At 36.9% G+C, this 23015-nt stretch overlaps 1 protein-coding gene across 1 annotated transcript in view; it reads right to left on the bottom strand.

The window, feature by feature from the left end:
- Nucleotides 1-3223: 3223 nt before the first annotated feature.
- CARPA (Carbonic anhydrase-related protein A) overlaps nucleotides 3224-23015 on the bottom strand; it is a 134360-nt gene continuing 114568 nt past the window's right edge. The window contains exons 7-8 of the mRNA XM_073972906.1: nucleotides 12405-12536; nucleotides 3224-4713 (exon numbers count right to left, since the gene is read on the bottom strand). Of these exons, the coding sequence (XP_073829007.1) occupies nucleotides 4627-4713; nucleotides 12405-12536 (219 nt within the window). The 3' untranslated portion in view covers nucleotides 3224-4626. The remainder of the gene's footprint in view (nucleotides 4714-12404; nucleotides 12537-23015) is intronic.

Here is a 23015-nt window from a genome sequence, read left to right as displayed (position 1 = left end):
CTGGAATTTCCCACACACCAGGTTGGCTGTTGCACAGTGTTATTGATAACAATTGTAAATGAAGATGTCTCTAGTGCAACAATATATTCGATAAAGGAATGTGACCAGAACCAGTCTTTAGACATCTCATCATGACAAGGCTGTCACCAGATCAAAAAAACAAGAAGATCGTGCAGTAGTGCGATGGATCCTAGAAGCAAACATGGACTCAACTCACTCGATGCAGCAAAGAAACGTACCCGATTAGACGCAATCAAACGCGGAAGTTGGACATCGGTAAGCTGCAATCACCAATTTCGTAATAAAACACGTAAGAAAGTATCAGTCAGCTGAGTCGACTGAGAATCAAACACAATACTTCTGACATATAAATGTGTTTTTTGAGAATTTATGGATTTGCTCCAGAAAAAAAATTGTACCATCTTAACTAGGGCTGTATACAGAACATGTTACCAAACATTTAAAAACGACCTTAAACTGCGCTCTTTCCAAATTTTGTTTGGGAGGTACCCAAAAGAGTGGTCCTATGTAGTCAATAGTCGAACATAATTCGATCCGGTAGGAAATAATACGGTGTACAACGTTTGAACGATATCGGTTTCTCTTATAGAGGGTTATCTTAGGTACTACCCAGTGTAGTTGGTGCCGGCAGTATTTTTTCGTAAAAACGTTTTGCAAAAAAAATCAAAACGATCAGCTATTGAAGTGCTCGGGACCAATATAGCCCATATTACGACCTGATACATGACTAGATGAAATAATACGATGTGCAAAGTTTGGACCAATCAGAATCTCCCTGCGAGAGTAATATTGCGGATTTGTCATTTTAGTTGGTGCCGTCAAGGTTTCTTGGAGCTTTTAGGCCTTTATCTCAGGAAAAAATTGTACAGTCGCAAAGGGAGCCGCAAGGACAACCTGCTGAAAAAAATTCAAAATAATACGAGAGGAGCTCTTAAAAATCACTTTATCCGAAGTTTGTGTGGGAGGTACCCGAAGAAGTAGACCGATGTAGTGCATATTCAAATCTGATACATGACTGGATGAAATAATATGATGTGCCAATTCTGCACCAATCAGAAACTCCCTGCGAGAATTATCTTGCGGATTTGTCATTTTGGGTGGTGCCGTCAGGGTTTCTTGAAACATTGGGGCCAATATCTCAGGAAGTAGGGACTTGCGCAAGAAAAAAATTGTACCGTCGTAAAGGGAGCCGCAAGGACAACTTACTGAAATAAATTTCAAAACGATCCGAGAGGATCTCTTAAACAGCACTTTATCCGAAATTAGGAAGGAGTGGACCGATATAGTCAATATTCGAACACGATCTATATCTCGAAGGAATAATACGATGTGCAAAGTTTCGACCAAATCGATTTCTCCCTTCGAGAGTTATCGGTCACACCATTTCACAGAAAAATTTTGAACTTTTTTGGGGGAGGTACCCGAAGGAGTGAACCGATGTGGCCCCTCTTCGAACTTAAACTAAGTTTGGACAAAATCTTACGATACCCAACATTTGATTTTAGAGTTATGGTGCGCACCAGCTAGCCAGACAGACAGAATGACATACAGACGGACGGACATGGCTAAATCGACTCTAAACATACTTGGGGTCTAAAACCGTTATTTCGATGAGTCACGTTTTTGGTCGTATCAAAGTGTATATACCCTCGTTATCCTAAAGGCAGAGGGTATAATCATTCATCGTTCCGATAACATATCAGCGCAGTGACCAAGTATTGCCCATTTCATGCAAACTGCCGGAAAATCCATACTTGGATACCATAAGCCTCTACCAACGAACCAATAGTATGACCAGGAATGTGCCACCGAAGACTAAAATTCTCTGTGTAGGGCTACTCTGCAATTTGTAACACAGTGTATGACCACCATAGAGGTGTCGGGAGAAAAGGATAGAGTATAAAATTAATTTCCACAAAAAAAATGAGAGAACTAGAAAAGTGACAGAGTGAATTCGACATGCATACGAACCAAAATTCTAATGAAACTTATGATTTGTATACAGGCGCATTATCTTTTAAAGACGAGCAAGGTAATATGGTAACGTATAGTTACATTGGTGGTATCCAATACTACGAACACGACGAGGATACTGCAGATGCAATCTAAGAAGATGTTATTGGGTATATCGACGCACCAAACACAAAATTAGACAGATATTTTGATTAATTTGGAAAATGCTACCCAATTTTTCTAGAAGAATTTCACCAAATTATTTGAAATCGCAGTGCTGTAAACTTTGGTCTTTTCTTTACTGGTATTTACATAATACATATAATTTTGGGATAATATTTTAGGCCTCTTCCAACATCATGTCTTTTTATCGAAAGGTATTTAATTAATATAATATCACAATTCGTATGGTAAACTTTGGCTTCAGGTATTGTAATTTTCAAAAATATTTGCAATATACCCTCGTTAGCCTAAAGGCCTGGCTACATAAGCTGCCTCGCCTTATTGTCTTACTTGCTTCTGATAAAATAGGGGCAACTCAGTTCGAAAGGCTGAGCCTTCTTTATTATTTTATTTTTATTATGTCAGAAATGAAGCAGGAATGCAAGGTAAGCAGGCGAGGCAGCTTATGTACCCAGACCATGAAGGCTGAATTTATAATAGGCATTGAGCCTACGGCACACCCATTGAAAATTAGGTGTAAAAGGTGTACTCGGATTTCCAAAAAGACCACGGTTCCACTTATTAAGGGTTTTCATTTGCGGAGCCAACTTAAAAACGCTGAATACTGAAAACATTATTTCAATGCGACACTTTTTTTCAATATTCCTTTATAGCACATATGTTGCCTGTCACACATTTCAAAGGGGGGAACTTTTTGATTTGAATTTAATTCTAAGATAATCGGAAATAAACCTCTTCCTTAACTAAGAATCAATCATTTTTTGCTTTAAAAAATGTAAATTATTTCAATAAATTTGTCTGTACATTCCAATATACAATCTTTTTCTATGTAAATATTTGTAGTTTTTTTTTGTTTAGTTTAACTATAGCAGTTTAAATTATCATTTAGTGGGAGTTTTTCTTCTATAAATATTTGATTAATTTATGTATAGCAAGTTGTTATTTCAGTAATTGTTTCCTTTCTATAGTTTTTGTTGTTATTATTTTTTTATTATATATGTCTTTCCATTCTATATAAATTACGTTTTTATGCCTTGCTAACGTTACTATTTTTTTATTAATAATATTTTGTATTTCTTGTTATTTTATATAGGTTATGTTAAAGTTATTGTCCACCCATCCAGTTTTGTGTTTTCTCTGCATTTCATTTATTTTTGTAAGGTTTTTTGTTTTTTTTTACTTTTTGTTCTTTGTTAATTGTATATTTTGTTGTTGTTTTATAGTTTAATAATTAATTTATACTACTGCTGTGGTTTTTTTTTCAGTTTTTGGTTTTTCATAGAGAGGGAGAGTGATGATGAAAAGAATGAAAAATTATATGAAAATATATGTATATGCATAACATTGTAATAAAAACCTATTTAAAGAGCAGCATGAACATATTATAATAGGGTATAGTGGGACAGGGTTACAAGAGAAATTTTTGGATTTTTTTAACATCAATGATTTTAGATTATAACTAAAGTCATCATATCAGGAATCTAAAACAGAAATCCAAACACATTTATATAACATAAAGTTGTTAACCATTTTTCACTATAACCCTACCCCACTGTATTAAATTAATTTGATTAATTCTGTCCCTTTTGTCGTTCAATACTTAAATAAAAGACCTGAGTCTATGGTTGTATAATCATTGTAATTGTTATTAAATTTAAAATCATTATAAACCCTTGCTGCGTCACCGCCAACACCAATGTGGTGGTCGGCATCACCATTACCAACAACGCCAGCATCAACATTGACATCATTATTAAAGCCAACACCATCAGCATCTATGTCATCCTCGGAGCCATCATCGTCATCAACAACATCAACGTGCCGGTCATCGTCACCGTCATCATCACCGCCATGAATATGGGACAAATTATTAGCATTGGCTTCATTGTCATTATCGACATTATTATAATTATTATTGTTGTTGTTGATGTTGTCTTCGATGTTGTTGTTGCTGTTTGTTTGATGCGGAAAATATAATGGTAAATTAAATTTAAATGCAACATCCGGTGTTGTTGACATGATGGATGTCGTTGTCATGTCGGCTGGATGAAATGTTGAAGGTGACAAAGATGACGAGGACGATGTTGTCCAAAATGTTAATGAAGGATATGATGAGAAGTTTCCAATTGTTGTTGACATTCTTTTAGCACCATTTGTTGTAAATATTGTTGTTGTTGCTGTTTCCTTTTCAACAAGACTACCTTTTCCTGAACCAGCAATTATTTCCTCTTCATCTTCCGCAATTTGTTTGCTTGTTTGTCTTCCTTCGTTAGTCGTTGTTGTCGCTGTTTGTGTAATTGTAGCCAATTTTAATTTCATATTTTTCCGATGTCCATAATTGTTGTTTTTGTCACTTTTTTGACGACCACGTTTCTTACTGTTGTAGTTCTTGTTTTTGTCATTGCTGCTGCTGTTGACCATCTCAATGATGTCATAGCTATCATTTTCATTATTATCGTACAGAATGGGTCAACGAACCAGCAGACCCGTATCAGGTGACCATCGATTCGCTCTATAATACATATCCTTATACATTGTAGGACAGGCATTTTGATTCTGTAAAGAAAGAGAAACAGATGAAATGAAACAGGAGAAATGTGTTAAGATAATTGTACATATTGGGCAAGATAAGTAGGATATTGTTACATTTAACAATAGAGAAATATTTATTTTTAAATATTTGAATTAATCGAGCTAACATGACCTAAGGAGTTTGTATTGAAAATGAGAATTCTTGCGAAGTCCCACAAATCCAAGCAATAGGCTACGATGAGCTAAATTAATTTAGCTCATCAGACATATCGCATGTGAATGGCTAGAAAATAAAGGCTGAGTTTGATATCTTCTATTTATACAAACATTATTACAAATTTGCAGATATGAAGTATTTTAGAAGCTTTTTTCTTATCAAGTCAACCTAGTGTCTTTGTCTAGAATAATTTCTCAATACATACACATGTACAACCGAAAGGGGTTTTCCTTCATGAATTGTAAAGCCTTCCATTTCTGAAGTTTGATATAATAGATTGGCAGTGGCTTAGAACGCCAAGACCTCGACAACATTGTCGGTTTGTTGGAGAGGACCCTGGTTCAAACCTCAGGCGGGACAGCCGGCTGTGAATCTCTTTTATAGTTGTCTTATTTGGACGAAGAAAAAGAAGAGTGTATCAGAATCATATGTCAGACTTTATTATCATACAACTGTTGTTGCCTAGTAAAATGCATTGAAAATTGTACAAAATATACGTCTTGTCCAAAAAGGCTAAAAATATTCTTGAATATATTCTGGAAACCTAAGGTACATCTTGAGGTCCTGATTACAGCGATATAATTTCTTACTAAACAAATCCATGCTACTTGGTTTAAAAGCTTTAAGAACTTCTATCCCCATGGAAAAATATTTTTGTGTAACCTCCAAGCTATACTAACAGATAATCTAGTATTGTGAGTTGGTTTATATTGTTGTTGGTCAATTTTTATACCCTCGGCATTTATGCGAACGAGGGTATATACACTTTTATACGGGCAAAATGTGCCTCATCGAAATAATGGTTTTAGACCTCAAGTATGTTTGGACGAAATGTGTTTCAGACAATTTGGAGTTGATTTAGCCATGTCCGTCCGTCTGTCTGTCTGGATTCGGTCCAAAATTTGGCTTTCGTAATATTTTACCCAAACTTAGTTTAAGTTCGAAGATGGGTTATATCGGTCCACTCTTTCCGGTACCTCCCCCACAGAAGTTCGAAAATGTTCGGAACATTTGTGCGCACGATAACTCGTGAAGGGAGTAACGGATTTGATACATACTTTGCATATCGTGAAATTCCTACCTGACTTAGATGAGGCTTCAATATGGAGTCAATCGGTTCACACCTGCGGTTACCTCCCACACAAAATTTCGAAAAAGTTTTGTTTAGCAACTTCTATTCACTACCCCCCATACGACGGTACAAGTTTCATCAGGGCAAGTGCATACTTCCAGAGAAAATAGCCTTAAATGTGCAAAAAAACCCTTATGGCACCGTGGGTAGTGGTTGGAGCGCAAGATAACTCTCGAACGGGTACCTCCCACACAAAATTTCGGAAAAAATCAGTTCGGGTCCTGCACTCGAATCGCTTTGATGTTTGTTCTAGCAACTTCTATTCACAGCCCCCCATACGACGGTACAACTTTCATCAGGGCAAGTCCATACATCCCGAGAAAATTGCCTTAAATGTGCGAAACAAAGCCCTACGACACCATGTGTAGTGGTTGGAGCACAAGATAACTCTCGAACGGATCCGATTTGGTCCATACTTTACACATCCTAATATATTTATCAGATATAGATCAAGTTCGAATATGGACTATATTTGTTTTGTTCGCTCCTTCGGGTACTTTCCACCCAAAATTTCGGATAAGTTTACTTTAAGACCTCCTCTCGAATCACTTTGATTTTTGCTGAAGCGACTTGCATTCGCTTCTGCCATTACGACGGTAAAAGTATTTTCAGGGGCAAGTCCATATTTCTTGCGAAAACATCCCGAAAGGTGTAAAAACCCCCTATGTCACTATGGCCAGAAAAAATTTGGCCCTCGTCGTATTCTGTCCAAACATTGTTTCGTGGGGCAATACCGGTCACCAACTGCCGATACTTCTCCCCAATATTTAAAAAAAAAATGTCACTAAAATGGTAGGACGATATCTCTTAAATGGGGTAACCAATTTGGTCCAAACTTTAGATCTCCTCATATTTTATCAAAATTTAGTTTAATTTCTAAAATCGCCCATATCGGTCCTTCCTAAGGGTACCTCCCCCACAAAAGTTCTACATTTGTGTCTTAGTGCATTTAATTTCTTATCCACATTTTTGTAGGCAATTTCAAATGTCCAAAAAGGGCCACAAAATTCTGAGAAGACCGTAAATACATTCGATCTGTCCGTAGATGAAAGTTTCAATTCACATTGGCTGAGGGTATATCTCTGTCGGCAAACCCGACTGACACTTTTTTACTTGTTTGGTATGATTTGGCATCTCTAATTCTCTGACGATAGGCAATATCCTTATCAAACTTATTGGCAAAGGTCCGCATTTATTGTCGACAAAATACGTAATAATGTATCAGTCGGCTTTGCCGATAGAGGTATATCCTCTGCCTGTGTGAATTAAAACATCTTTCCCAAAAACGTATGTATTAAATCGCTGTAAACAGGGCTACTATGAGTACCTCCGTACCTTCCAAAGGATTTTTGCACAGACCCTTAACCGCAAATTAAACAAAAATGTTGATCATTTGTGTGGGTGCTACCCTAAGGAATGGACCGATAGGGCTAACGTTTGAACATTAATTAAGTTTGGACAAAATATTTCAAGATCCAGTTTGGACCTAATCGCTTGCCCTTACAATTTTAGAGAATATTTTCGAGCATTTGTGGGGGAGGTACCTGCAGGAGTGGACCCATAAGCATCATCCTCGAATTTAATCTAATATTCTAAGAAATGTCACATTGTGCAAAGTGTGGACCAACGCAGTATTCGTTTCGGGAGTTGTCGTGCTATACATGCTGGCCGCAGGGTGTTTTACAGTTTTCGGGTAATTTTCTCAAGAAGTATGGTGCCTTGAGTACAAGAAAAATCAAAACGTTTCGAGAAGAGGTCGTAATCTGCACTTGTGGAAGGTTTCCGAAGGAGTTGACTTACCGCATCGTGCGCACCATTTTAGCGAAAAGTTTTGAACTACTGGGGGGAGGTACCCAAAGTAGTGGATCGATAAGGCCCATTTTAGAACTTGTTTTAATTTTACGCAAAATATTACGACTATCAAATTTTGGACTGAATCGGTTTATCCGTTTGAGAGCTATCGTGCGCTCCATCCACTACACCTGGGGCCATAGCGGGTTTTTACAGCTTTCAGGTCATTTTCTCAGGAAGTATGGACTTGACCCTGAAAAAACTTGCACCGTCGTAATGGGGCGAATACAAGTTGTTACAACAAAAATCAAAACGATTCGAGAAGAGGTCTTAAACTGTACTTTTCCGAAATTTTGTGTGGGAGGTACCCGAAGGAGTGAACCAATATAATCCATATTCCAACTTGATTTATGTCTCGTAGAAATACTACGATGTCCAGAGCTATGACCAGTTCGGTTACTCCCTTCGAAAATTATCGTGCGCACAATTTTAGCGAAAAATTTTGAACTTTTGTATGGGTGGTACCCGAAAGATTGGAACTTTATGGCCCATCTTCGAAATTAAACTAAGTTTGGACAAAATATTACGCATGAAACATTTTGGACCCGATCGGTTGCATTGTTCGAGAGTTATCGTGCGACTCCAAGTTGTCTGAAACACATTTCGTCCAAACATACTTGGGGTCTAAAACCATTATTTCGATGAGGAAAGCATGAACATGCCCACTAAAACATAGCATCGTTGTAAACAGGACCACAAGGAGTACCTTCGGTAAAAATGTTCCAATGATACTCTAACAGTGGGGAGTTGCCAATCTCCTACTGGGCGCGTCTTCCCGGGTGTGTTATGTGAAGCCGGTACCTTCTGTCTTCACATATCTCAAAAACTCTGGGGGTTTATTCTCTTTAAACCCCCCGTGGACCAAAATGGATCGAGGTAGTTCCCCTAAATCAATCAACTAAGATGGGTAACAAACAAAAGAGGAAAAAGTTACGGTGCAGGGAGTTAATAACCCAGTACCGGCGGTAAGCGCTGGTAAGATCACAAGCCACGTGCCGTCGAGATTAAGGCATTGTGATCCGGTTGTCTTAGGTGTGGATGCCTTGGCACCTACAGCTGTTACTGCTACAAGTGCAGAAAATTCGATCAGGAATATAGTTGATGAACCGGCAATTCCAAAGGACAACTCTCTAGCCAGGACTGGTGTAAATCAGTCCTCGGCTGACAGGACCGTAGTATCGGGCGGGGACGACCTACACGGAAATTTCAAAATCATCGGGGAGAGTCTTGAGAAACAGAGTAGGGAACTCCTCGACCAACTGGAGAGACTTGTTCCGACCATGCCACATGTTGAACAATCTCAGCCTCGCTGACGACGAACTGGACACCACGGTGATCCCAGCTGAGTCTGCTAGGAAGTCTGATGATGACATGTCTATTGACGGTGATGTAGTCGAAGAGGGTCTGGACTTAGGTTCGCAACCTCTGACAAACCCAATTCAGTCCGGTCCTATATCGGCACTTGCCGATACTAAGCTTCGGAGGCAGACTAAGTCACCGGTCTGCGTTGGGGAATCCAAGGAGACCTCATCGACGGACACCGACTCTAAGGCAATACCCGCCAAAGAGGCGTCAGATGCGAAGCTCTATAAACGTGTGATTTCGTATCTGCGCAAGTTCCCGACACCAAAAGGCTCCCGTAAGAGTAGTCAACTGGTGAAGGTGACTGTCCCAAACTCGTATTCTACCCCGACGGATAAAGGTAAAGTGATAGAACAAAAGGTCTCGGGGACTCTCACATGCTGTTCGGGAGTCACGACGGGAGAATCGCTTGGGTCGAGAGCAGGCATTGAACTTCACTTTTCCACAATTTTGTGTGGGAGGTGCCCCGATACCCAAAGTAAGGGGCAAATCGGTTACTGCCTCCGAGAGTAATCGTGCGCGGAAAGCTTTGAACTTTTGTGGGGGACGTAACCAAACTTACTTCGAACTTTAACTTGGTTTAAGAAAGATATTATGAAAACCAAATTGTGGACCGATTCGGTTGATTCAATCGAGTGCTATCCTGAGCTCCTGTAAAATTAAAGTTAGTTCCGTCAAACAAATTAGTTTAAGTCCAAAAATAGCTAAAATCGGGAGGTACCGTTAACGGGGGTTATAACAGATATTCGAACTTGACCAGCCTTTGAAGAAAGAAATTCGGAAGAAAAAATTTAGCGTTCTAATTATGGTGGGCACTGGAGTGATTACAACAAACGCACATACGAACATGGCTAAAAGCCCTGGCTAAGAACCTCACATGTCATATTACGGGTAGTTCTGTCAAAAATGTAGCTGAAACCCTCCAAATATCGAAAATCGGGAGGTACGGTTATGTGGGGTTTACAACAAAAGGTGCAGAATCTCAAATGTCACACTACAGGTCGAAAAATGTGGCTTAAATCTTCAAAATACCTAAAATCGGGAGGGGCTGTACCTATATGTTGATAATTTTTAGTGGAACGGTTTTGATACTACTGAGAACATTAAATGTCAAATTACAGCTAGTTCGGTCAAAAATTTGGCAAAAATCCTCAAAATACCTAAACATGGACCTATGTTCAAAATTTTTGTGAAAAAGTTTTGTGATGATTGGGAACCTTTAAAGTCAAATTTAAGCTAGTTCTGTCAAAAGGTTTTATGGTCGGTATAGCCCACATTCGAACTTGACCAGCTATGGAAAACAGAGACTTTGATGAAAAAAATATAGCGTTCTAGGTTAATTATGGTGGACGATAGAGTGATTATGACAGACGGAATGGCTAGAACGACTCTGAATTTTATCCTGGCGCAGCCCGAAGCAATATAAACCTTGTCGTAATACTCCCTCAGGTAGGTCAGGCCTGAACAGTTCCTGAAATGCACCCATCCTTGGCGTCCGTTGCATCTCAGTGACACCGACCTATGGTGGATGAGACGCCGACAAACGGTGCAAAACCATGGTCCGGGGTTACTTTCTATCCCGACACGGACCAAAAGAATCCGGAGCAGGCATTCCGGGACATGTCGCTCCCAAGCAGTTTGAAGATTCATTCTTTTGAAGAATTGTCGGACTTTATTCTGACTCTTGCACACTTCGATTTTTTCACACTCCCGCTTTTCCATCGCTCTCTTTTTCCTGCGGAAAAGACGTTTCTCCTCTCTTCTTTTCTGCCTGTATCTCTCTCGTGCGCTACGCGTTGCTACGGATTGTAAAGTAGCTCTATAAGCCGCATTTTTTCTCTTCGGTAGCAGCACGACACTCCTGATCATACCATGGATTACTTGGTTGTGGTCTCTGGTATCCAAGTATGGGTTTTGCGGCTGTTTGCATGGGGTGGGCAATGCTTTGCCACTGTGTTGATATGTTATCGGAACGAGGAGTGCTTTTATATAGCAATTGGGCCAGTTGAGTGGATTATACCTCTCACCGAGGTCCAACTTCCGTATTGTGTCTGTTTTTACTTTATTTGCTACGTTTAATCGTGTCGTATATTTGCTACAACAATGTGGCGATGTTTGCTCCACGGAACGATTGTACTCCCAACAAGCTCAATGAATTTCCTCCTTCTATTACAAATTGATCAATTTGATTTCTTGTTTTTTTTTTTTTTGGTTTGCTGGCATCCATGTGGCCTTATGAATGTCGAGATGATTAAATATGGTACTGCTAACTTGCATGTGCTTTGATGCTGCAAAGCCTATCAGCCTCATTTCACTGTCAGACGTTTCACCGTGTAGACTGAATTTTCCGACTGTTGGGCTAAAGATATTCTCTTTTCCAATTTTGCCATTAAAATTGTCTAAAATAATTTTAACGTCATGGGCATGACAACGGTCACATATTTCTAAGCGTTCGTAAAATATATCTTTGGTCTGTTCGTCCTTGTCTTTAGTGGGAGCAGAAATGCAAATAAAATCTATGTTGTAGCAAGTCATTAATTCACAGGGGTAAGAGAGACCAGATGTTTTTACTCGTCACCTTTAGTTGTTGTTGCGACCATTTTTCTACACCATCGTATTTCCTGTAGGGCAGTAATATCGCCTTGTACTTCGCAAGTACATATATCTGCAAATCCGTAAAGTGCACTATCTTTATAAAGACTTCGGACATTCCAAATGTTAATTCGCAGATCATGGTTCTTAAAACGTTTGAGGAGGACGTTTAATGGGGGTTTTTTCTTTGTTTTTCATATTACTATGTTTAATAGGAGTGGGTTATTAGCCCTACACCCAATTCAAATTTTGATATTTCTTTTGGGTGAACACATGTCACATGGCACAGCTCCCCATATGACAACACGGGGAAGTCAGTGTCAATTTGAGATAAAAGAAGGACCAAGATAAGTGTGGGATATTCCATATTAAAGCAGGTCAGGGCCGTTACTTATTATATTTCATAACCAACTTCATTCAATCCTCTTAATAGCATCATTGCTACACAAAATTTAAGAAATATATCCTGCAACTTTTGCGTAACTCACTGTCCTTTGCGTATCTCACGTCCTTCTTTTACTAAAAAAAAAAAAAAAATAAAAAAAAACAAACTGAACTTACCTTATTCCTCTTAAAATCTATATTAGTCCTTACTGTTCTATGGTGTAAATTTTGCACTGGACGTGCATTATTGCCTAAAGGAGCTTTCGGTGTTGTCTCTGAGCCCTGCATAAGTCGTCTCAGCTGGTATAACTGCAAAAAACAAATGGACGATAACAATGATAAAAAATTAATAAAATGAAATAAATCAATTTTGTACAATTTATTGATTTGATCATAAATTTTAATAACAATAATATAATTGTTGTAAATGTTTTCAATAAATAAAATATTTTTAAATAATTTATGACTTTTTTTCCATATGTAAAATATAAATTCCGGGAAAAATTATTATTGTTAACAAACATACAAACATAATTGACTCATAAATCATATTTAACTGACAATTTGATAGTTGGTGGTCACCAGAAAGCAGATACACATGCAACAACAATAACCACCAACTAAAGTGGAGAGAAACAATTAAAAATATAACAAATTATCCATACTTAACACGTAATCATGTTGAATTACATATCAAATAATAACAACAGCAACAATTGATATTATTGTTTTAATCATTATAATAACAATATAACACTAACAACTACAACATCAAGAGCTGTGCAGAATCGGCAACAGATAAAACTTTACAAATAACAACCGCCATTTATTCGTTTATTCGGACATTTATGGTTAACAAGAGTTTTTCAATTTTAATTGTAACCACATTTTCACACCACATCACCACCATTGCCCAGCCACGAGGTACATATGTGTTTTACATTCGAATCTCGTACCGCATTTAATATTAAATCATAATAATTCTAGAGTTACACGAAATTAAGTGCTTCCAACATATTTTGTTGCATCAAATTAAATTGTTATGTTGGACATTTGTGTGTAATTATCGAAACAATCGAATGAGTAGGGTAATTAAAAATTAAATGATAAATAATATGAATTTGTAATTAATTTCTCGTTGGAATCGAGCTTAATGACCAATGATGTAAGTGAAAAATGAAAGCCAAAGATTCAAACCCACGCAACCACCACTATGTGACATGCATGTTTCGCCTTTGGCAGATGCTCTTCAGACATATCGGCTGTGGAGCGGCTTCTCTGTCATCCAACTTTTCTTCTTTCAAATGCATTTTTTCACTTGCATCATTGGTCATAAAGCTCGATTCCAACGAGAATTAAATTGAAAATTAATATTAAAATTATCTTCGACCTAAAAGGCAAAAATTTCAAATAAATAAAATCAGCTGGGGTTTGAACCCACGTCCTTGAAAACACACAAGAAAAAAGGTGTTGTCACGGCGTGTTTGCGTTCAGAGCCAAACCCATTACTTTCAAAGGCAGCGCTAACCGTTTGGAATGAAAGCACAACTAAATGGACAAACACCTATAGTTGTTGTAAAAAAAAAAAACATTTGACAGAAGAAAAGTTCGATGACAGAGAAGCCGCTCCTCAGCCGATATGACTGAAGAGCCTCTGCCAAAGGCGAAACATGCATGTCACATAGTGGTGGTTGTGTGAGTTCGAATCTTCGGCTTTCCGGCATCATTGGCCATTAAGCTCGATTCCAACGAGAAATGAATTAAAAATTAATATTAAAAATTATCTTCGCCTTAACAGGCAAAATTTTCAAATAGATAAATATTATTATTTTTGCTTTATTAAGACGAAGGTTGCACATTTAGTTTTCCTAGGCCACGGTTTGTGGCTCAAACATCCTGGTATTTCATAGTTCCATTAATAATGTCACTCATTGCGTACTGAATCACCCAAATCCCCCTTGTGATTAAGTTTGACTAGGATTTGGTTGATAAAAAGAGGCACTCTGTGGGGTTCCATGTATTACGTGATATTTCCCAGTGTGACATTATTGATTCTACTCTACCGCAAGCGGGTTTTACAGCTATGTTGAGCATGTTCTATCGCTGATGCTATCTAGGAAGTTTGCTAAGGTGTATTGTTTGCCTTCTTATGGTACTTATTGGGCGAAGACAGTACCCTTGGGGACTGTTAGAATATATCATTAGTAGCCGGCAGAAAAAACCGAATAATAAATTTTTTCTTCCTTATGATTTTTAATTCTTTTCCTATAAATTAACCGTAATTCCACTCCTATTCTTACAAACCCTAATACAAACAAGTGAGCCAAGGCTATAGTCGGGTCGGGGCCGACTATGTGATACCCTACACCACTACCCCTGTTCATAAGCTTTTGACTAATAAAATTCAAAATATTAAAATTGGGATAGCTTAGCGCCTTTGCTCTGAATGTCTACATTAACACAGGTCATTTTTTTTGAAACGCATTTAAGTGCATCGACAGTACACCCAAATAAAAAATGGAAAAGTGGGATGTATGCCAACCATCAATAGACTTCTTTCTGTGTTAGACCCCCATCAACCCCCAAAATTTCGTGAGGATCCGATCAAAATTTCGTAGTGTGATTGCACAAAAATGGAAAAAGGGATGCATTACCGACTATTGCGATATTTCTGTTGTTTGACCACCTATGACAACCTACTTCACATCGTTGTAAAGGTGATATTTTCTACTTTCCTTGCCAGGTTTTGCTTTCGATATACCTCCTACAGAAGGGAGATATTAACTTTGAAATAAAACGTTGGCCTTTTTTCCAAATATTTTTGTTTGTCACATTCCGACCCCTGAATAATATCCGACCATTATCAAAAATCAAAAGGTTTTTTCCTCTGTGGGACCACCAATAACACCCAAAATTTCGTGACGATCCAATTAAAATTGCGACCTGTAGCGTGATTTCCAAAAAAAAGTGGAAAAATGGGATGTATTACCGACTATTGCGATATCTCCGTTATTTGGATACCTACTCCAACCTGCTTTACATCATTGTAATGATGGGATTTTTTACTTTCATTGTCAGACTTTACTTTTGGAAGGTCCGGAACCAAAGCTGTGATATTCGTCATTATTATTAAAATCGTAAAAATGAAAAGTTGTGTTCTATTAGCGGCTTTTGCGATATATTCGTTGTTTGACCTACGACACCTACGACAACCTACGTAACATCGTTGCTTTTGCAGCTTTTGATTTTGATATACCCCTTTAAGAAGCAGAGATATTCGCTTTGAAATAAAACGTTGACTTTTTCTCCAAATAAGTTTTTTGCCCATTCCGACATCTGAATATTATCCGACCATCACCAAAATCAATAGGCTTCTTTCTCTGTAGGATCCCCAATAACACCCAAAATTTCGTGACGATCCAATTAAAATTGCGACCTGTAGCGTGATTACAAAAAAATGAAAAAAATGGGATGTATTGCCGACTATTGTGATATCTCCGTTATGTGGCCACCTACGCCAACCTACTTTGCATAACTGTAAATAAGGGATTTTCTAATTTCATAGTCAGGCTTTGTTTTTGGAAGATCGCCAACCGAAGCTGTGATATTCGTCATTATTATTAAAATCGCAAAAATAAAAAGTTGGGTTCTATTAGCGGCTATTGCGATATATTCGTTGTTTGATCACCTACGAGAACCTACTTTACATCATTAGAAAAACGATCTTTTCTACTTTTATGGCCAGGTCCTGCTTTTGGTATACCCAATACTGAAGCTGAGATATTCGCTTTGGAAAAAAACGTTGTCTTTTTCTCCAAATAAGTTTTTTGCCCATTACGTCCCCTAAATATTATCCGACCATCACCAAAATCAATAGGCTTCTTCATCTGTGTGACCCCCATTAACCCTCAAAATTTCGTGACGATCCGATCAAAATTGAGACCTGTAGCGTGATTTCCAAAAAAAGTGGAAAAATGGGATGTATTACCTACTATTGCGATATCTCCGTTATTTGGTCACCTACGCCGACCTAGTTTACATCATTGTAAAGATGGGATCTTCTTCTTCCACAGCCAGGCTTTGCTTTTGGAAAGTTCCCAACCAAAGCTGTGATATTCGTCATTATAATTAAAATTGCAAAAATGAAAATTTGGGTTTTATTTGCGACTATTGTGATATCTTCGTTGTTTGATCACCTACGAGAACCTTTACATCATTAGAAAGGTGATATTTTCTACTTTTATTATCTGGTTTTGGTTATACGGGGTATAGAAGCTGAGATATTCGCCCATTCCGACCCCTAAATATTATCCGACCATCACCAAAATCAATAGGCTTCTTCTCCTCCGGGACCCCCATCAACATCAAAAATTTAATGACGATCCGATCAAAATTGCGACCTGTAGCGTGATTACAATGTTTAGATGGACAGACGGACAGACGGACGGACGGACTGACGGACGGACACACATAGCCAGATCGACTCGTCGAGACATTCATTTTGGTATATATAAGTATGGGTCTACGACCATTATTTCGATGCGTTACAAACTTTTTGGCCAAAACCAACTTATAATACCCTCCCCACATAGTGGTGTAGGGTATAAAAACTTGTCCACGTCATATAACTGCATGATTTTAATATATTAATTTCAATATAAATTTAGCTGCATTACAAAAATGCAAAGCAGAAGAAGACATAAAATAAAACTGAACAATAAAAACCTCATAAATTTTATACGCACAAAAATTATTTTATTCAGTATCAAGTGAATCAAACTGAATAGGGAATTGAATTGTTATTTTTATTTATTTTCATATTTATATTCAATATATAAATATGCAGTGATAGTAATTTATTATATTTACCACAAAACACACCCAACCAACCGCCCGCCACCACCACCACTGCCAACCAAGTAGCAACTGTCAGAATCGGATTGCATCGCATTCAATTAGGAAATATAGTGCATATATGCACGCAAACACACACACATACATGCATACACAGAACTATACAATGTGCAAAACCATCAACATTAGTATTTGTTTGTTAGTTGTTCGACCACTATATATTTACCGCACAGAAAAAGATTTATTAAAAATTGGATAAATTGGAAAATGTTTTGGTTTTTGAAAAATTGAAAAAAAAAAGAAAACAGTGGAATACATATGTTGAAAATATTTATTGGAAAATATTTTAGGAAATAAATAATATTTCTAATGAAATTGATTTCATTAGGATGATGGGCAGTTGTCCTGTCTAGAAGGGACAACTAACAGCTATGCTGAATATGAAATGGAAGAAGTGGTTGAATCCGGAGTGTATGTGTATATTAAGTTTGTGGAAGGTATATTAAGTTTGTTATTCTGTTTGTAACGGTTTGAAATAATCATTTTTGACCATGTATATGTTCTTGATCAGGATAAAATTCTGAGTCTAGCCATGTCCGTCTGTTGAAATCATTCTCGAGTCTGCAAGAATTAAGCTATAACGCTATATTTTTACACCCGAGTGCATTTCCATATGCAGGTCAAGTTCGTTGATGGTATAACCGCCATACAACAGTACACCTGATTTTCGGTATTTTTAAAATTTTGGCTACATTTTTAGACCGAACTAATTTCGCATTTTAGGTTCCCAATGGTCACAAAATATTTTCACCATAAATCTTCAATATAGGTCCATGTTTTGGTATACCCCTAAAATATTACCTACCTCCACATTTTCAATATTTTTCAGGATTTAAGCTACATTTTTTGGCCGAACTACCTGCAATTTGACGTTTGAGGTTCCCAGAGGTCTCAACCAAAAATTGTCAAAATAGATCCATATTTTGGAATTGCCCCCATATCTCCAAATTTTCGGTATTTTGAGGATTTTAGCAACATTTTTACCGAACTTATTGTAATTTGACGTTTAAGGTTCTCAGATATCACAAAACGTCTCTACCAAAAATTGCCTACATAGACCCATGTTTTGGTACAGCACCCCATATAACGGCACCTCCCGATTTTCGGTATTTTGATGATTTTAGCTACCTTTATGATAGAAGTACCTGCAATTTGACGTTTGAGCTGTAACAATTGCATTTTAACGGCCTATACATAATAAACTACATGCTTTCGTACCACCCTGTATCACCCTGTTGTTGTTACCCACTAATATGAGGTAAATCTATTACAATTGATATTCAACCCAAAAACAACAATGTAATGATATGCAAATGAGATCTCAATTGCGATGTTGTTGTACTCCCGCTATGGAAAAAACCAGAACTTATGACTAGACAAACGCACAAGCCAAATTTCTTTTTCTTCCAACATTCGACCTGCAAAGAAGTTCTAATTAGTACAGACAACAATTCAGTTCATAGTAGTCTGTCCAAAATTGTCTATTTAATTATTTTTTTAAAGTGCAGTCAAAATTCACATGTATTAAGATTTGCTTAAATATAATAAAATAAACTTTAAGATTTGCGGAAATAAAATACACCAGCTTTAAAATTTGCTTAAATAAAAATAGAAAAATCCACATAAAATCTCAAGGAAATATTCTGGAATTATTACATACATCTGCCTTAATCCAATAAATTAGTGAAGTGAATCATTGACAGTTAAATATTGGCATACACTCTACCCCGGTAAATTTCCTTGCTAAACGACATTGTTGAAGAGAAGTCGTCAGAACACGTGCGGAAGCCGGGGCAACAGAAAACGTGTATACACGCTATACCAGGCTCCAATACTTTTCGTGCATCATATTGCCTAAGAAACTTCAATACGCCGAAACTAGTCTTAAAGCTGCTTCAAACTGACGGTTTTTTATGGAAAATTCCCAAAGGCAAACCACCACTATTTGCAAATTAGCACCACAAGAGCCTACAACAGCAAGTATTTCCATAACCTCCCCAGGATCTATATATTTGGTCCAGAAATTCCATAAGCCAACGGTTTTGGGACTGCTGTTAATTTCATTGCCAAGACACTAAAAGGAAAATACACAAAGTCACTGATATTGCACATGTTTCGAGTTTTGAAATCATGGCAAAATTGCCCAATAAGGAGAAAAAGTCAGCCATTTTTATATTCAATTAAGTATAACCTCAACCCATAAATTATCTATTTAAAAGTATATGCATTCTAATGATTAAGCTATATTAATATATACATTTCTTTAATTTAAGGTATAATTCCATATGTTAATACACATTTTCTAAGATTCACCCTAATATTCATAAATCGCAACAATAATCTCGAACAAACATACATACATTTAATAGCTAAGCGAAAAAAATTTGGATATACCTAAGCGTTAACAGTGATCATAAAAATCATATTGAGTGTTTGATCGAACATCATTAGTATGATCACATATCAATAACTGCAAGCACATTATCATCGACCCTTCATTACGAACATCATCATCATCACATTGCAATTCATTGGAGGCCTTCAACGTTTTTGCTGTTTGGTGAGTACGCATAAGCATTATGTAATTATTGTTTAATCTCTTGCATATCACGATGTTTTGTTTTTGTTGATTGGGGCTTGCAATTATTATTTTAATCTCCACTATTTGTTATTGTTTTATGGATATCTCATTTGAATAATAAGGGTTACCAATGAGTGTATTCTATTGTTGATATTTGTTGCAATTTATGAAATTTAGAATATTGTTAAGCATAAAATTTGCTATCCAAACTCATGAAATTATTCACGCATAAACATAAAAGCATACTTTAAATGATATTTGTTCGATTCTGAAATTAATAGTGAATAGAAATAGAAATTTCTATCCAATAATGTTACAAATATGATTAAATCAGGAAATTATTAGTCAGGATTTTAATAAGTAGAATAAATACATTTTCTCTCCTGTATGGATATTTACAAAATTATTTGAATAAATAACCTTCAAAATGAAAAATTGGTAAATAAACAAGATTGTGTTTTCATACGAATGATGTGGTAGAGTTAAGCTAGGTTGAAGTCAAGCTATGGGGTTCTATTAAATACTTCTAGCGCTATTAGGACCATGGAAAGGGTGGGTCAAGATGCGCAATCTCTCGAAAACATCAGAGAGATAAAAATATGTTAAAGAGTTGAATGCTTTCCGTTGTTTTGGGGTAACTCAATAGTTTATTTTTTTTTGTTTTGTTCCTGTAGTAATACATTTTACTGCTATTAACTAGTACACTTTTTCAATAAAAAGGGAGTCTAAAATATTTTTTGTAATAAATCTAGTTCTGCGGAGAAGGACGAGAACCCCCCACCGGCTGAAGCTTAGCTTTACAAAGGCTCCCGTAGTCCTCTCTCACAAAGAACATTAGGTAACAACATCTTACCAACAGCAATATTAATGTCTGTCCAGATGGTACATTTACAGAATGGCGCCCATAACGTGGGGCCCGAGAAGTTCAATTTTATTGTGCTTTTGCGGCCTGTTTGCTTTTAGATACTTTTTAAAGCTCAAGTAGATAAACAGTTTCCGAAATTTGAAGTTAGGCTTTATATTAGGGAATACTTAGGAGAGGTTATCAGGATTTTCAATTACTTGAGGTCAAAAGGTTCGAGTATATTGACCGACTACTGTCTTCTAAGCTTTTCTTTGGTTTTAGAATAATATTCATTTTTCAAACCTATTTATCTAAATTGTTGGTGAAAAAGTACGTTTTTATGAATCTGAGACTTAGTTATCGAATCTTGAATATTATTTGGAATACGTTGTTGCTTGCTGTCTGCACTCAATGTCCAATACTATTTCAAGGAAGCTAGGAAATACATTTGCATTCGGTTTGGCTCGATTGCATGAACTTACAATTTTCACCTTCACTTGTTTTGTTTTTTTTTAGTCTTCAACTCTTTACTTTTAAAAATCCCTAGCACTCTACATCTATGTATGAAAACACACAACATTTGAAAACGTCTCTAAATAGATTTTCTAAACTTTTTTCTCTACATTATCATCTATATTCGTAATCACATGTGCAATGGCGGTGGCACGGACTCCTCCTCCATTTGCCCAAGGTTTGAATGATTTACAAGAAACTTGTACTATATGTAATGAAACATTAACAGACTTAAATGAATGTCTTTATCTTTCACAATGTGAACATTCTTTTCACCGTGAGTGTATCGAAAAACACTTATCCAAATCTACTACTTGTCCCACATGCAAACTTTCATGTGAACTATCCGATCTACGTTCTGCGAGTGGTCAAGCTCAAATATTATTAGAAAACACCAGTGAAACTAGTGAACAAAATACTCAACCTATCCAAGGTCAAAAGCCATACAATAAATCTAGCAGTTATAGAGGTCGTGGTGCTCTTTCAAAACACTACAACACTCGAAGCCATAAACATTTATTTCCCGACAATAACGCATCATTAGTATTGGACAATCTAGACAATATGTCTGCCACGGGTGAAGAAGTTTTAACACCTAAGCCACAAGGAAGCAATAAGCATAATCAAAATAATCCACAAAATCAAAACAAAACCAGTAAGAGTAATAATACTCATAATTTCGTTGACTATGCAAGAATCAACAGAATGATAGAAGCAAGTGTCACAAAAATGCTTCAAAATTTGAACTTGAATTCAAATCAAAATAATTCTAGTTCTCAAAACCAAAATGTTCCTCCACCCCCTACGCCGATAGCTAACAACAGCAATCATAACGAGGCCAGGTCAAATTCTCACAATAACTCATTGAATGGTCCAATCAATTACGTCTTAGGAAGTGATAAAATAGCTTCCATTATTAAAAATTGGAATCTGCATTTTGATGGATCTACCCAAGGTCTAAATGTAGAAGAGTTTTTGTATAGGGTTAAATCCCTTACAGCAGATAATTTTGAAGAAGATTATTCAGTAATCTGCAAACATTTGAATATTTTATTAACCGGGAAAGCGCGAGAATGGTTCTGGCGTTATAGAAAACAGGTTCAGAGCATAGTATGGGAAGATTTTTGTAACGCAATACGTTACCAATACAAAGATTTTAAATCTGATTCGGACATTCGAGAAGAGCTTAGAGCCAGGAAGCAGAAACCCGGAGAAACTTTCGAGAGTTTCTATGACTCTTTCTCTGCGATTTTAGATCGGTTATCAACTCCAATAGAAGAAAGCGAATTGGTCGAAATCGTTAAGCGTAACTTGCGTACAGACATACGCCATGAGCTACTATATGTTCCCATATTTTCTATAGCTCATCTCCGAAAATTGGTACAGATGCGTGAAAATCTGTTAAAGGATGAGAATTCCCGACGTCAACTTTCTGGTAGGCCAATAACTGGTAATACATTCCCCCACAAACATGTCTCAGAAGTAGAATACTTCCATGATCCTCTAATGGATTCCCAAATACAAAATGACGTGTCGGTAGATGCCATCAATGTTGGTTCTTCAGCCCTCAAATGCTGGAATTGTAAAGAACCAGGCCACTTTTGGGAAGATTGCCTAAAAGAAAGAAATGTTTTTTGCTATGGCTGCGGTGCTGAAAACACGTACAAGCCAAATTGCTTGAAATGTACAACAAAACGAATTTTTGGTACAAAAAACTCCAACCAACAACAGCATCCAAAAAACTAATTCAGAACCAAAATCGTGATAAACAACCTTACAGTACGAATACCAATCAAGACTCGGCTAAATCTAGTTTAGATGATCAAATCATAACCATCTTGAAGAGAGAAGATTTCCAATCTCAATCTCCTTCGCAAACATGTCCCCTTCCAATTCGTCCTTACCATCAAAGATGGTCAGAATATTTGAAGAAAAG

The sequence above is a fragment of the Musca autumnalis genome, unplaced genomic scaffold, assembly GCF_047663935.1.
Source record: "Musca autumnalis isolate F117 unplaced genomic scaffold, ASM4766393v1 scaffold_3, whole genome shotgun sequence".
Classification (NCBI taxonomy): domain Eukaryota; kingdom Metazoa; phylum Arthropoda; class Insecta; order Diptera; family Muscidae; genus Musca; species Musca autumnalis.
The sequence above is the reverse complement of the archived record's forward strand: the minus strand, read 5'-3'. Positions and strand labels throughout refer to the sequence as shown.